Consider the following 16,858-nt stretch of genomic DNA (forward strand, 5'->3'; position numbering starts at 1 on the left):
AGAACTGAGCCTATCCAAAAGCAGGAGCCTGGAGCCTCTTCTGGTCTCCCACTTGGGTGCAGGTTCCCAAAGCTTTGGGCCATCCTCTACTGCTTTCCCAGGCCACAGGCAGGGAGTTGGATGGAAAGTGGGGCTACCAGGATTGGAACCGGTGCCCATATGGGATCCTGGCGCATTCAAGGTGAGGACTTTAGCCACTAGGCTACCACGCTGGGCCTTAAGTTTTTATTTATTGATTTATTTTTGAACATTCTTTTGAAGAGCTTCCAGATGTTTTTCCAAAATGGCTGTGCCCTTTTTCTTTATGACCCAGAATTCTGTTCCAGCTAGTGTGCCACCCAGGGTGGCTGAGCTGTACCATTGTGATTTTGTTTGTACCTACCTTACAGTTAATGATATCAAGTGTCTTCTCATGTAGTTGCTGCCTTTCATGTATCTCTTTTGGAGAAAGGATTTGCTTTTGTAGGTAGCTTTATGTGCTATTTCTAGACAAAGGGTCAATGAGCAAGAAAACTAACAAAGGCTTTTAAACAGCTGTACTTACTGGACAAGAAAGAGGAAGTAGTCAAGGTTATTTCATCTAGAGACAGAAAAAGTTCCAGTTCTATAAGAACCTGTGTCACAGAGGACAGTCTTTATATGGTATGAGCAACACCTCTTCTTCAATAAAATCATGTTATAAGCAACTCCTACCTAATTTTCTTCAAAAAACAGTTTTGTGATTGATGCAGCAGCCTTTATCTCAAGATAAATTATTATAAAATGAAAAATTTAAATTCATGTTCAAAATCCATGCATTGGCATGTGTATTTTATGCCAGTTTATATACAGTCATTGTGTCATGATGTTTATTTATTTAAAGCTTATAGTAGACCGCACTGTAAAAAAAATTGAACTACTAAATTAACATACTAGCTTAAATAATTAAACATGTAGAAATATTAATGGTCAATGAAATTTTAGACCAACTTAAGTTTTGAAAGTATGTTTTTATGGAAAGTTTTAAATCCATTCAAGTAACACCCTTGGAACATGCTTTTCCACATCAGGGTCTTTAAAGCATCATCAAACGACCATCCCCCATCTCTGGGTACTGATGTGGTTTAGTAACAAATACAAGGCAAAAGGAAAAAAAGTAGCACGTTTATCCTACCCACCTTCCTCCATCCCTCAACTCACTCCACCCTAACTGAGGCCCACGTGGGCATATATCCCTCTCAACTGTGGAAACAGTATTTTTAAATAAATTTTTTTTAATTTAATGAAATCATGAACTCATTGAATAAAAAATGAATTCACTTTAAAAGCTGATGCTTCAAAGTTTACATGGAAATACTTTTATCTGGGTATGCCTTGGCAAGTTACTTTTCTGATGATTCCATTGAATCTCTCTCTTGATTAAGGTTAAGTGGCTTTTTTTTTCTTAATGGTTACATGGTTGATCAGGGTGGGAAGAATCAAGGGTTAGGGAAATATGGGTGAAAATATTGTTTCCAAATTTGCTATTGTCTTCTTGTTTCTGGGGGAAGGGGAGAGATAAAGGATATGCCACACCCAGCCTCTCAAATGTCCCAGTACCCAGGAATGGTGAACCGCCACACGGTATCCACACAGTACTCTCCTCACGGGTGGGCCCGCGGACCTGAACCATGTGACTCTAGCCCCACTAGATCCACCTCCTCTGGGACTCACGAACCTGGCACCCCCCTCACAGGCAGACCCCAAGGACCCGAGCCAGGTGACCTGAGACCCATTGGTTCCCCCATCCCCAGGGCTCATGAACCCTGCACCCACGTCACAGGTGGGCACAGGGACCTGGGCCAGGCAGCCTGATTCCTGCCAGTTCCCTGCCCCCAGGAATCACGAACCAGACACCCACCTCACAGATAGACACAGGGGCCTGGGCCAAGCAACCTGAGCCCTGCTCTATCCCCCGCTCCTGAGGCTCGTAAACCCAGCACCCACTGACCCTAAGCTGGCATGGCTCGCCTCACCTTAGCATCCACTATCGCTTTACACAGCCTGTCTTAGTCCAACCTGCCCCAAGATCCAGCTCCTATTGGTGGGTGATGCAGCCTAGCCTGGCCCAGTCAGATCCTTGTCCTGGCCCTAATGTGACCTGGCTGGTGTTGTGACCTGACCTGGTCCCTCCTGCACCCTGTTCTGGTTCTCAGATCTGCCTGTGAGTGCTGTGAATTCTCCTAGCTTCGTCTGTCCCCAGACCTGACCCACTTGTGCCGGCAGGTACTGTACCTGGCCTAGTCTGGGCTGCTCCTTGCCTTGATTCACCTGCAGGGACTGTGTCCCGACGAAGTTTCCCAAGCTCCTCTATCAGATCTCCTCCCAGTGGCAGTGGGTTCTTGGCCCAGGTTGACTTTGTCCACCTCTTGTCCTCAAGAACAGTGGCCTTCCTCAACTGGCCCATACCCACTCTGGTTCTTACTGTTGGATGTTGCAGCCCAGCCATACCTGGTCTGTGCCCAGACACAGCTTTTGCGTGGTTCAGCAGGAATCAAGACCTATCCCAGCCTGTTCTACACCCATCCTGGTTCTCACAAGTAACAGTGGGTGCTGAAGTATAGTCCAGTCTTTCACTCCCCAGGCTTTAATCACACCTGCACCAAGGGAAGCTGTAATCATGTCCAGCCCAGCCCACTGTCCCCAATCTGGCTCTTGTCCTCACCAGTGGGAACCCCAAACCAGCCAGAGCGTCCCCTTAGCTCCCCAGCCAGACCTGTTCCCATCCACAGCTCTTGGGCATGCCAGCAGAGATTGCAGTTCCACCAGGGTGAGCCCACATCCCCCACGGATTGTGCCACCAGACCCAATTCTCTCATGTGCCAGCTATCATCATGGCCCATCCTAACACCACCCATGCCCTGTTCTGACTCTGACTGGTAGGCCCCAGCCTTAGCTTCAGTGTGTGCCAGTGAGTGGTACTCACTGATGGTCTATGCTAACTACCCCAGCTCAAGTCTCCCACATGTACTTGCACTTCGGCCTGACCCTTAAAGGCCCTCCTGTTCTCCCCCTCCAAACCTTTTAAAATTAAAAAATCATTGCAATTTTGACAGCTTAAGCAGGGTAATCTAATTTAGAAGTTGGGAAGAAGGCACAAGCCTGATTTTTTTTTTTTTAAGATTTATTTTTATTGGACATACAGATTTACAGAGAGAAGAGACAGAGGGAAAGATCCTCCATCTGCTAGTTCACTCCCCAAGTGACTGCAACAGCTAGAACAGAGCCAGTCCAAAGCCAGGAGCTTCATGCAGATCTCCCACACGGATGCAGCATTACAAGGCTTTGGGCTGTCCTTGACTGCTTTCCCAGGCCGCAGCAGGAAGCTGGAAGGGAAGTGGGGCTGCTGGGACACAAACCAGCACCAATATGGGATCCTGGTGGATGCAAGGTTAGGACTTGAGCTACTGGGCTACTGTCCTGGGCCTGCCTGATATATTTTGAAAAATCTCTTTAGTCTTCCCAGCATTAAAATATGAGACAAATTCTGCCCCTATCTTTTCCCTTTCTTTTTAGAATATGTAATACTTTCACATGGTACTTAAATCAAGAAAATATATGTCTGGATCCAGCATGATGGCTCAATGGCTAAAATCCTTGCTTATACACGTCAGGATACCATATGGGCTGTGGTTCGTATCCCTGCTGCCCCCACTTCAATTCCAGCTCCCTGCTTGTGGCCTGGGAAGGCAGTAAAGGATGGCCCAAAGCCTTGGAACTCTGTGCCCATATGGGAGACCCAGAAGAAGCTCCTGACTCCTGGCTTTGGGTTGACTCAGCTTTGGCCGTTGTGGCCACTTGGGGAGTGAACCAGTGGACTAAAGATCTTTCTGTCTCTCCTCTCTGTAAACCCGCCTTTCCAATTTAAAAAAAAAAAAAAGGAAAGAAAGAATATTTTTCCACCTCTGCACTTTTTAGGTTAAACTTTGTGTGTGATTATATACACATTTTCAGAATTTCTTTATGTATTTATAAGCAAATACAAATACATATTCTGTATATCCACTCCTTTTCCTTTTCCTACTACGTATACTAGAGGTAAGATTGACCAGGTCCAAGAGAAGTATGTAATTTTGACAGATAATTTGCCTCACAAATCTTCCTTAATTTTGCCCTGCCTTCTTGTCCAAAAGCTTGCCCAACAGAATATGTTTTAAGATTCTTAGGTTTTTACTTTACTGACAAAGATATCCTGCAAGAATGAAGGTAAACAAATTTTTTAATATTTAAAATACATTTATATTTCTGTAAGCTATCTTTTCGTATCTTTTGCCTGTTTTTCTTTTGGGTAGTTGGTCTTTATCAGTTTTTCAGAAGCTGTTTGTGTATCAGCAAAATATACCATTTCATGAGTCACAGCTCTTACTGTTCAGTTTGCATGTATCTTTGGGCTTTACCATGTATCTTTTTTACTTCCCATATGATATGTTTTGCCATTCTAAACTCTTAATTTTATATAGTTGGATTTAGTTTTTTCTCTGTGATTTCTAATTATCAGGACTTTGTTCACATGAAGGTTATGAATGTGTTGGCAGTGTTTTTGTGTAGTTTATAATGACATATCTTTGTTCCTGTCTTTATTTCTCTCTGTCAACATTTGGTCTTTGATCCATGTTGAGCTAATCCTGGTATACATTGGAAGTACGAATGAAGCTTTTTTTTCTGCATTGATTTCAGTTGTCCCAGTGTCAGTTGTTTAGAAAGAGCATCTTTACCCTGTTCAATGGTACCTTTTTTCTCAGTAAGATTTTCCTTTATGTATTGGAGTCGGCTTTGATCTTTACATTCTGTTTTATTAGGTAGTCTGTCTATAGCATGAACACCATCACGAAAGAGCAAACAATACCCAAAAATTCAACCTACAGAGATAGTATGAAGAAGCACTAACAGGTTGCTTTGTCTTGGTAAGAGGGTAGAAACATTTTGCCTGCTGATGAAATATAAATACAACTTGAAATTGGCTTGTGCGAAGAATGAGAGCAAAGCCATGTTTGAATTGTGCTATTGGAATGAATGAAAGAAATTATCAAAGAAACTGAGGAGTAGATACTTCTCAGTCATTGCTGACATTTTGTGCCACATTATACACTTTAAGTTTTGTTCTGTAATGTATGAGAGAATTCAAAGGAGACTGCTAAAGATTTGAGATTCTGATTCACATTGGGTTCAATGCTGTCTTCAGCGGACCCCCTCAGCAGTCTGGTTGCATAAACCACCTAAACCACTTGTGTTTGAAAGAAAATATCTGAGTCTTTCATTAGAATCTCAGAAATCTTTCACACATGTGTGCATGCATGCACACACACACAAGTTAGGAATACCTTGTCTAGAAATTTTTTTCTGTTGTGACATAGAATAGAATAGATTGGATGGTGTTTAAAACTAAAAACAGGGTTGCCGGTAAGGAACCTTTGCATTAATGTAAGCATAAGATCAATGTTGGTAAATGGAAAGAGTGAGTTTTCTCTTCAGTGTGCTATTTCAGAAAGGTACAGCCAATTCTCATTATCCCAGTTCCTTAAATACACTGCAGATGCTGAATTAATGAATAGTGAGCTCTTACTTCTTGAAGAAATACAGGGTTCCCATTATACACATGAAGCCAAGACGACCTCTTTATTTGGAGCCCTAACGTGTTAGTCTTCACAGCAGGTAGGACCTGTTTGCTTTAAGTGTGTTCACACCAATCTTAAGTTTTACATAGATCATTGTTTTGAACATAATTCTGACAAGCATGTTTTTAACCATTGAGAGTCTACCTGTGTTACAAACTGCAAAACTGCTTTATATCCAACCCCTGTCAGCCATAGGTAAAATCATTTCCAGGGCTATAAAGACCCCAAGCTGCTGTTATTACCTTTGGAGCTCATTCCCTGCCAGGCCTCAGTGCCCACAGTTAGACCTAGGACACTAATCTCCCCCTATTCCTGTTTCAGGGTCTGGTCCCTCCACTTTAGCCTCTCTGCGGGCTCATGTGTCACCTAAACAAAACTCATGAATGCCACCTTGTGGTCAGATCTTCTTTGCTTGATAAGCTTTAACTCTTGATAAGCCTTGAATTCTTTAATTGTTACGTTCTTGTGAACCTCTGGTCAAATTCTCACCAATTAATACATAAACTTCTTTTATGTGTATTCCTGTTTGAAGTGCCTTATTTATTATAAGTTTTTGGTTAATTAATATTTAATATATGTACTTTCTTCCATATATCTTACCCCCCCCCCCCAAGCGTATAAACTCCTCCAAAGCACTTAGAAATCCTAAACAGAACTTAGGTGCTATGCTTAAGAGGCCATTTGAAACATCAGAATCATCGAAAAAGCCCCAAAGTGCAGGAAAGATGACAGTGACATAAACTATCCATAGGATACTTGTTTGTAGTATGAAAATTGAAGCAAGCAGAGCAAATCACCTAATTCAGCCTCAGCTGGGAGGATGCATGTTTCAAACAATTCACATTTTTTTTACTGCTGTGCTCTTCTCCGCATGAACTGCTGAGAGCATTTTAGAGTTATAAATAAATGTTAGCAAGTGGACAGATTTGCAGAAACAAATTTTTCAAAAACTCCACCAACTGCAAATGAGCTGTACCAATGTGGTGTCTTCCTGAGCACTTCCAGTGATGAGTCCGCCTCCCTCACAGCCAGGTTTTCTTTGGACGGATTGTTTTAAAAGGCGTATTAAGCTAAAGTTTGTTTCTTTCCTGAGATTGGTTTATTTGTTTGAAAGAGATACGTAGAGAAAAGGAGACAGAGGGAGCTCTTCCGTGCATTGATTCACTCCCTCAGAAGATCACAATAACCAGAGCGTAGCCAGGCCAAAGCCAGGAGCCAGGAGCTTCACCCTGCCTCTCACATGGCTAGCAGGGGCCCAAACACTGTCTTCCGTGGCCTTTCCACATCAGTAGCAGGGAGCTGAATCCAAGCCCTGTAACAGTGTGGATCCCTTTCTCATTATTTCTAAGCACAAATCCTAAATAGGCTGTCTGATCATTTACTCTTCATTATATTGTTCCAATTTAGCTTATATTTACCTGTACTTCATTTACCCCACTGTTGCATGATGTAAATGTACAGAGGATTTAGTTTTATGAACATTTTCTTTCTATCTCCCCACCGTGAGCGCTGCACCCTCTTTATTCCCACTGCCTCACTGTAGTCCACACCACTAGCCATCACTTACTACAGTTTGTCTTGCAGAATAAGGCAAGTGAAAGGTGAGGGACAGATGTTCCTTTTTCTCTGCTTTGTCCCTTCCTGCCTCCCTCTGGGTCTCATGTTCTCATGTTAGCTTCCTTCTGTATCAGGTTTTCTTAGTACATTGGAGAAGATAGCCACTAGAATTTCCATGTTTTTATTCTCTTGGCATGAAGTTTCATTGTATAAGCAAGAATTTCTCTGAACGAGTGGTCAAGTATCAGTTTAGGAACAACTCCCGTACTGTTTGGGTCATGTATCTAGCCCTGGGCTAGTTACTGTGGCCAGGCATATGGGAAACTGATTAACCATTTTACATCATTTATAAAAATCAAAGCTTGAACACTAACTTCCCTGGTACTGTGTGCATTTCTGTGACAGGGTAGATTCCTAGAGGAAATAAGAGCATTAGACAACAAAATGGCAACTGTAAATTAAGACATATTAAGACAAGTCTTTCCTTTGGTGTTTAGAAGTAACATGTTTCAGAAAGGCCCAGCAGTGTAGTTTTATAGTCACACAGTTGTCATCTTTGAGCAGTTTTGGATCAAAATTGATTGTGTACAGCACAGTGCTGGCATCTGTTATTTCTAACCATGGATACATTATATTGAAGGCTGTATTGCAGTGAAAACTACTATTTCTCTCATTTTTATATGTTTAAAGCATTTAATTTTAATGTAAGGCAAAAAGTCAAATTTACTTTTAGTGAATAATGATATCTGCTTGGCTTATAATTTGTCTTTAATATTAAGTTAATTGTAAAAATTACCAGTGTATTTGACCTAGTAACCCATGTGAAATTTAAAAAATGTAGTGTTATAAAGATAAATTGTTGAGTTTTTGAATAATGTAGAAAAATAAAATCTATTGCCTTTATCCCTTACCACGTGTTTGTGACACTGTAGGTACCTGCAAGATGTGGAGTTACAGTCCGAGACAGTCTAAAGAAAGCACTGATGATGAGAGGGCTAATCCCAGAATGCTGTGCTGTTTACAGAATTCAGGATGGGTATGGTTTGTATATGTTGTGAAATTTTGTTCAAAAAGATTTTTAAAAATAGGCATTAAGCTTGGTACGCTTCTGTAGGATCTTTACCTACACCTAGGTAAATGAATTGAAAATCCTTTAATATTTTAAGAAATATTAAATTAATTGTTAGTTTAAGGAGACCAGTAGGCCCAGTGAGGATTTGGTTAATAATATATGATTGTAGTATTTATTACTCTTATGTGACTTCATTTGGAGCTTGAGATTCTTATAATTATTGAGCCAATTAGAAAGTGATGACATTGAGTACTATAACATTATCCACTTCTCTGTTTTTAGTGCAAACTCAGTTACACAAAAGGTTTATAGAAAATTAACATTTTTGTATTTAACTATTTTTCTTTCAGAAAGTATCTAATATTGTTTTAAGATCCCAAATTTTGAATCATGATTTGGGGGCACATTGTCCCCTAAGTACTCTTTTTCTTTGAATAGATAGAAAGAAGATTTTTTTTTTTTTGGACCCCAGGAACAATCCGTTTTCTGCTGTTGTAGGTCTTTTCTGGAGCTGACTTGAAGAAAAGAGTACACATCTCTTTACCCTGCTGTTTGTCCAAGAGTGATACATTTATTTGGGGTAAACTTAAAAATTAATTTATTGCCATTTAAATTTCTAACGATGGAAGGCAAGGGAGCGAAACCTCCCTCACTATTACTAGCCCCTCAATAACCAATTTTCATATCTTCAGCATGAGGTATATAAAAAATTTTTGGTATGATAACCAAGAAAGGCTTATGTCTGCATTTTTCAGAGAGAAGAAACCAATTGGCTGGGACACTGACATTTCCTGGCTTACTGGAGAAGAACTACATGTAGAAGTATTGGAGAATGTTCCACTCACAACGCACAACTTTGTAAGTACCTTTACATTTTTTTTAATGTTTTGAGGAATAAGTTTTTGCTTAGAGAGTATGCTTTTTACTAGAATCTAGCCTAAGTTAAGTATCACAAGCATGCAAGAAACTGAACAGCAACAGAACAAACAACCTAGTTAAGAAATAAAACAAAGGATATAAATAGGCATTTTTTCAAAGGATGAAATACAGATGGCCAACACACACATGAAAAAATGCTCAGGACCACTAACTGACTGGGAAATATGGGTAAAAATACAATGATGTTTCATTGACTCCACTTGGAACACTAAGATTCGGGCCCTCTGCCATAGCCTAGTGGCTAAAGTCCTCACCTTGCATGTGCTGGGATCCCGTATGTGTACCGATTCTAATCCCGGCAGCCCTGCTTCCCATCCAGCTCCCTGCTTGTGGCCTGGGAAAGCAGTTGAGGACGGCCCAAAGCCTTGGGACCCTGCACCCATATGGGAGGTCCAGAAGAAGATCCTGGCTTCTGGCTTTGGATCAGCTCAGCTCCAGCCATTTCAGCCACTTGGAAAATGAATCAATGAATGGAAGCTCTTCCTCTCTGTCTCTCCTTCTCTCTATATATCTGATTTTCCAATAAAAACTAAGTAAATCTTTAAAAAAAAATCATGCAAAAATCAAAAAGTAAATGCTGGTGACAATACAGAGTGTTGGTGTTGTATAAGTAACACTTCAATTTCCCCCTCCCTCCCACAAGCCCCTCCTGAGGATATCACTGTTAATTGCTAATACCTTGTGTTTCGTGCCGTTATGGTACTTACTTAATTTTACTGAGTAGCATGTTTTAGCTGCTTTTTCTTCTTTAATCAGATTTAGGTATTGTGCTTATTACTGAGACCACATGAAATTAGTTCATTGTTGTATCGTAAGCCTTCTTCTTCCTCCTCACTCCTTTCCCCCAGTGTATTTATTATTTATTTTCTGGCTCCTCTATTGGAAACTTTTGTAATTCTAAACGTATATTCCACCAACATCAGTCACTATCCCCTAACTCCCTTGGTTTATCTACTGATTAGGTTATATCCTTCCTTTGGTGTCAGTTCTCTGTTAGTCATGTCTGCTTGTATGCTGTCAAACTTGAAATCAGCTCTTAATCCTGGGTTTCCCGTTTTCTTAACTTGAGAGTTTTGAAGTAGAAATTCGGAGGTAGAAGCAAATATATATAATTATCTGTATTAACCTTGTTTTCATTTTATATTTTAATATGTGAGTTTTTATGATATAACTATGTTTGAGTTTGTGTTTTTAGGCAAGTGTGAGTATAATCTCTGAGCAGATTCTTACACCTTTTTAAATCATCTATAATTTTTGGTTTTGCAGGTACGGAAAACTTTTTTCACCTTAGCGTTTTGTGACTTCTGTCGAAAGCTGCTCTTCCAGGGTTTCCGCTGTCAAACGTGTGGTTACAAATTTCACCAGCGTTGCAGCACAGAGGTGCCGCTGATGTGTGTTAATTATGACCAACTTGAGTAAGTAAACCCTAAAAATTTCTCTCCTGCGTAACATTTTGCCTTTAAATCTTTCTAATGTGAAACTGTGAGAAAAGTTTCTATATAAGACAGTTGTTAGAAGGAAATTTTTAAGCTACATTAAACAAAAATAGGTAGAATAGTTAACACTTCTCCAAAGTGTGATTCTGGTTCAGCTATGTACTTAATTTATGTTTTATATTCTTTTTTAAATTTAAAAAGACCTTTAACCCAGGGAAATAATTTTTGGATAGCTTTTCCGAGAAAAAGGAGTGTCTTTACAGTTAAGTTGATCGTTTCTTAATGCCACAAATATGAATCTGTCAGGTATTTAGTAAATTCTGATTATTTTTTTTCTTATTCTCTCCGCATTTTCTTCCTTCTCCCTCTACCACCTTCTTTCTCTCTCCCACTGTAATTCATCTTTGCGCTTCAACTCCAGTTTATTTGAATAGATATCAAATCTTTGTGTTTTGTTTATCACTTAAAATTTTCTTTGCTTTATGTCAAGAGCTGCTTATTAGATACCTTTATTTATTTGAAAGGCAGAATGACTTTAAAGAAAAAAAAGGAGAAATCTTCCGTTTACGAGTTCATTCCCCAATGGCTGCAGTAGCTGGAGCTGGCAGCTCCGTCTCTGTAGTGGCAAGGGCCCAAGCGCAAAGACCCGGCACCCGCTGCTTTCCCAGTCAAAACGGGATGCAGGCATCCCACACGGCAGCCTCACTGATGTGCTGAAACACAGGGCCGGGCTGAGCCTGTGTTAATCTCCTGTGTCTGTCATCTTGATGTCGCTACTGTTAACATCCTTATTACTTTGCTTGATTCCTGTATAAATAGACTCTAGCTCTTTATGTTAGATTATAATTCTGATCTAACATAGCAGCAGATACTGTTTCTTCTAATTCCTTAACCATAAAACATGATTTTCCTTCTTCCTGTATGTAGAAACTTTTTGAATGGAAAAATTTACGTTCAGTTCTGAACTTACCTTTGCATATAGTCTGTGTGGGCGGGTGTACATATATATGTATTTTTTAATAACCTCTAGACAAAAATAGAACTATTGATTTAACAAGTATTCCTGAAGGTAAAAGTTTGATCCCAGATTTTTCTGTCAACTGTATATTCTGGTGTATGAAGCTTCTGGGTTTTGCACAAGTTAGGTTTGTTTTGTCTTGTTTTGTTTTTGCCTCACAGTTTGCTGTTTGTCTCCAAGTTCTTTGAACACCACCCAGTACCACAGGAGGAGGCCTCCCTAGCAGAGACAGCCCTCGCCTCTGGATCCTCGCCCTCAGCTCCTCCCACAGACTCCCTTGGGTATGATCTCACTGCTGCTTGTGGACATGCGCTTCGCATGACTTTCTCTTGAGCCTTTTGGTTCACTGTAAAAGTAGCATTTGAATTATTAAATAAGAATCTTCAAAAATAGCTTATTTTATCATACTAGTAAGATATTCACATATCTGGTTGGTACAGATAAAATGAAATTAAACTGATATAGATAGTTTCAGTTCTAGTCCAAAAAGAAATTCAATCAAAAGATAATTTTGAATCTTTGCCTATATTTATTTTATTAAATAATGTTAATTATGCAAATATGTGCCCCCCCTTAAAAAAGTTTCATTACCACAAGACAACAGTAAGTAACTTAAAATATTACATAATTAAGATATTCAGTTTATGATTTAGTATATTAAATTATGTCATAGGAAATAAATGTTTTCACACGGAGAACAAATAGTAAAAGAGTATTTAGCAGAAGTTCATGAAGAAAAAATATTTGAACTAAGCCATAATGAAAAGACTGACGATAGGGGAATGGAGAAATGGCAGAAATAAAGGGTACGAGGAGAGTAGGCAAGGTAAGGAAAGACTGGTCTCAGTGGAGAAGTACTGTGCACAAGGTCAGATTAGGGGAAGTGTTGAAATTTAGGGCTGGACTTTAGGTATAATACAAGGACAAAAAGAATTAAAGATTTTCCCTGACAAAAATGACTTTGCAGAGAAAAAGTCTAGGGAGAAGGCGGCCAACCAGGTAATGAAGACTGAAAGACAGTGATGGCGTGAACTGGAATAGTGCGTGAGAAGAAAGATGAGTTCTCATACATGTACAGGAAATCGACAGTGTCACTCATCAGTGTGTGCAATGCTGAGAAATGACTTTTAGGACAATGCAATAATATCATACATTTAAACTTCATGATAGGGAAAGAAAAATGATGAGTTAAGTGAATATCGGTTTACTTGGAAACTTTTTCCTTCATATTTTTAAAATTTGCATAAATAGCAAGTTTTGCATATTCCACATGCAGGTGATTTAGGAGCTCCCTAGCCTCCTCCCACCAGCATTCTCCACTCACCCCCCTCCTTTTTTTTTTCCACAATTACATACTTTCATTTAACTTCATAATGACAGGTTTAACACTTCATTAGGTAACTATATCAATACAATGCAAGTACAAAATTTTAAAAATTAAAAACTATTCTTAAACAATGGCTGTAAGAATCTCATGTCAGTCTAATATATAGATTACATTTTTATGTACTCTGTGTATTAATTATCACAGATCAGGGAAAATACAATAATTGACTCACTGAGACTGACTTATTTCACTAGTTACAATAGCCTCCAGCTGTATTCATTTGATTGCAGAAGGCAGGATTTCACCCTTCTTTATGGTTGAGTAATACTGCATAGGAAACTTTTTAATAATAGGTTACTTTATTCTTTTTCCTGTTGGGTTTGAGACAGAATTTAAAATATATAAAACATATTTCTTACTGTATTTGAAAGGCAGAGTTACAGAGATTGATGGAGAAAGAAAGATCTTCTGTCCGCTAGTTCCTTCCCCAAATGGCCACAATAGTGGCCAGCTGAAGCCAGGAGCCAAAAACTTCTTCCAGGTCCCCCATGTAGGTGCAGGGGCCTAAGTACTTGGGCCATCTTCCATTGCTTTCCCAGGCACATGAGCAGAACTGGATCAGAAACAGAGCAGAATAGACTCAAACTGGCACCCATATGAGATGATAGCATCACAGGCAGTAGCTTAATGCATCGCAGTGCTGACCCCAAGGCAGCAGCATTTATGCTCTCTGCAAGCATCCGGTTAAAAAGGAAGCTCTGAGTATGTTCTGTTCTGTAATATTCAAAGCACTATAATATTCTTTAAAGATTAAATATTCTATAATATTCTTTAAAGATCAGTGCTTCCATTAGACCTGGTAATTTTTATGATGCCAGCATTTCTGGAGGTCTCGTAAGTTAGGAAACTTAACAGAATTTTTATATTAAGGAACAGTAAGGGGATGTATAGTAATTGTAATGAAGACTGTCATATCTAGTAGCATGTTACTTAACTTATGGCATTGTAAATTTCTGTTTTTCTTCCTGTTGCTGATTTTGTATTGTAATTTTTCATTTAAGGGGATGTATAGTAACTGTGTAATGGAAGTTTGTCATATCCAGATGTGAGGATACAATATAGTATGCATCTACTTCCAGACCAAAAATGGACTCTCAGTGAAACTTGACAGTAGGAAGCTGGACTCTGCCATTGTCCATGCCCTTAATGATGGACATATGACAGTTTATAAAGAACTGTAGTATAATAATAATATAGGGGAACTTTGGGGGGGGGAGGGAATTGGAGGGGGTATGGGAAATCCCAGAGCCTATGGAACTGTATCATAAAATGATAATAATAATAAAGAAGGCTATGAAATAAAAATCTAAAAAAAAAGGAACAGTTGCCTTTATCTGTTTGGAACACTGATAATTTTGGCAACTGTGTTGTTTTTGTCAGCTTGTATCAGTTATCCACCCTACCAGAATAAATTTGTTCCTGCTGATTTTATTATTACTTTTGTGTGACTAACCAAATAAAAACTTTATCATTTGATTTTTTTTTTTAAGATTTATTTTTGTTGTTTTTGTTGGACAGGCAGATTTATAGCAAGAAGGAGAAGAGATCCTTCATCCTCTGGTTCACTCCCTACATGTCCATAGTGGCTGGAGCTGAGCCAATCCAAAGCTGGGGGCAAGGAGCCTCCTCTGCCCCTCCTACAAGAGTGCAGTGGCCCAGGGACTCAAGCCGTCCCTCACTGTTTTCCCAGGTCATAAGTAGGGATCTAGATTAGAAGTGGAGCATTCTACAGCCACACCACCCTGGAAGCACCCAGTCTTGTCTGATCTTGGAAACTAAGCAGGGTCGTGCCTGGTTAGTACTTGAATGGGAGAAGTGGAGCAGCCTCTTACCCATGCGGTAGCCTAGCAGCTAAAGTCCTCACCTTGCACCCACCAGGATCCCATATGGGCAAAGGTTCTAATCCTGGCAGCCCCGCTCCCCATCCAGCTCCCTGCCTGTGGTCTGGGAAAGCAGTCGAGGACGGCCCACAGCCTTGGGACCCTCCACCCATGTAGGAGACCTGAAAGAATCTCCTGGCTCAGCTCCAACCATTGCAGCTACTTGGGGAGTACTTCTCTCTGTCGCTACTTCTCTCTGTAAATCTGACTTTCCAATAAAAAATAAATCTTAAAAAAAAGGAAGGAAAAAAAAGAGAATGTGGACAGGGTGATCTCACCCACCTTCCTGTAGCCCTTAACCTTAATCACTCTAATCAACTATATAAAAATTGTCAAATATTAAAATAATTAACAATTTAAAAAGAAATCTTAAGAAAAATAGAGTAGCCAGGCCCAGCGCAGTAGCCTAGTGACTAAAGTCCTCACCTTGTGCACACCAGGATCCCATAAGGGCACAGAAACCCCACTTCCCATCCAGCTCCCTGCCTGTGGCCTGGGAAAGCAGTCGAGGACGGTCCAAAGCCTTGGGACCCTGCACCTGCGTGGGAGACTCAGAAGAGGCTCCTGGCTCCTGCCTCCTGGCTTCAGATCAGCTCAGCTCTAGCTGTTGTGGCCACTTGGGGAGTGAATCAGCAGATGAAATATTTTCCTCCCTATCTCTCCTCCTCTCTGTATATCTGACTTTCTAATAATAATAAACAAATCCTTTAAAAAAAAAAAAGGAAGTGGAGCAGCCAGGGCAGAGATTGGCACCCATATTATGGGATACTGGTGCTGCAAGCTGAGGATTAGCTTGCGTGCTACTACATTGGCTGCTGCTTGATTTTTTTATAAGATTTATTTGTTTTTATTTGAAAGGTTACAGAGAGAAAAGTGGAGACAGAAAGAAACATCTTTCATCTGTGTGTTCACTTCCCAAATGACTGCAACACCCCAAGCTGGAGCACTCAAAAACCAAGAACCAGGAGCTTCACCCAGGTTTCCATGGGCTTAGAGGGCCAAGCGCTTGGACCACCTTCCACTGCTTTTCCAGGCATATCAACAGAGAGCTAGATCAGGGGTTAAGCAGCCAGGGAAGTTGGCACCACAGGTGGAGGCTTAGCCTACTATGCCACAGCACCTGCCCCTTACAATTTTCAGCTAATCCTTTGGCTGTGACATTTTCTCCTGACAGATTCATATGGCTTTTTGAAGAGCACATCCCCACTGTGAGTGAAGTTATACACACCATAACGAAATTAGCTTGATCTCTCTGAAGATTTACAGTGGTAATGATCCATACTATCTGCCTTCCAATAAAGGAATGCTGTCTTAAAATTAAAAAACATTTGCCAATGCCTTGGATATATTATATTCATAACTAAACTAAAGTTGATTCTGGGCTTGAGAAAATTATAAGAAAGATGTTTTAAACTTTTTTTTAAAGATTTATTTATTTTTATTGGAAAGGCGGATATAGAGTGGAGGAGAGACAGAGAGGAAGATCCATGATTCACTCCCCAAATGAGCAGCAACGGCTGGAGCTGAGCCAGTCCAAAGCCAGGAGCCAGGAGCGCTTGCGGATCTCCCACGTGGGTGCAGGGTCCCAAGGCTTTGGGCCATCCTCGACTGCTTTCCCAGGCCACGAGCAGGGAGCTGGATGGGAAGCGGGGCGGCCAGGATTAGAACCATCGCCAATATGGGATCCCGGGCGTGCAAGGCGAGGACTTTAACCACTACGCTATCGGGCCGGGCCCAAGATGTTTAAACTTCTAAGTCACGTTCCTGATGCTTTTATGTCCAGGGTGCCTTTGTAAAGATAGACACTAGTCATGATTAAAATCAGACACCTTAGTCTTTTGTTACTGCTTGTGGTCATGCTTGCAATGCTTATGAAATGAGTGGAAAAGTGCATACAACCAAGAAGCATTTGAGAACTGCTCAGTGTTCAGTGCAA

At 40.3% G+C, this 16,858-nt stretch overlaps 1 protein-coding gene across 4 annotated transcripts in view; it reads left to right on the forward strand.

Moving 5' to 3' along the window:
* Positions 1-16,858, forward strand: part of BRAF (B-Raf proto-oncogene, serine/threonine kinase) — a 130,812-nt gene that overhangs the window by 58,587 nt on the left and 55,367 nt on the right. For all 4 annotated transcript variants that reach the window (XM_004594353.3, XM_058681375.1, XM_058681373.1 and 1 more), the window contains exons 4-7: positions 8,123-8,226; positions 9,018-9,120; positions 10,468-10,616; positions 11,817-11,936. In XM_004594353.3, coding sequence (XP_004594410.2) covers positions 8,123-8,226; positions 9,018-9,120; positions 10,468-10,616; positions 11,817-11,936 — 476 coding nt within the window. The remainder of the gene's footprint in view (positions 1-8,122; positions 8,227-9,017; positions 9,121-10,467; positions 10,617-11,816; positions 11,937-16,858) is intronic.

The sequence above is a fragment of the Ochotona princeps genome, chromosome 25, assembly GCF_030435755.1.
Source record: "Ochotona princeps isolate mOchPri1 chromosome 25, mOchPri1.hap1, whole genome shotgun sequence".
Classification (NCBI taxonomy): domain Eukaryota; kingdom Metazoa; phylum Chordata; class Mammalia; order Lagomorpha; family Ochotonidae; genus Ochotona; species Ochotona princeps.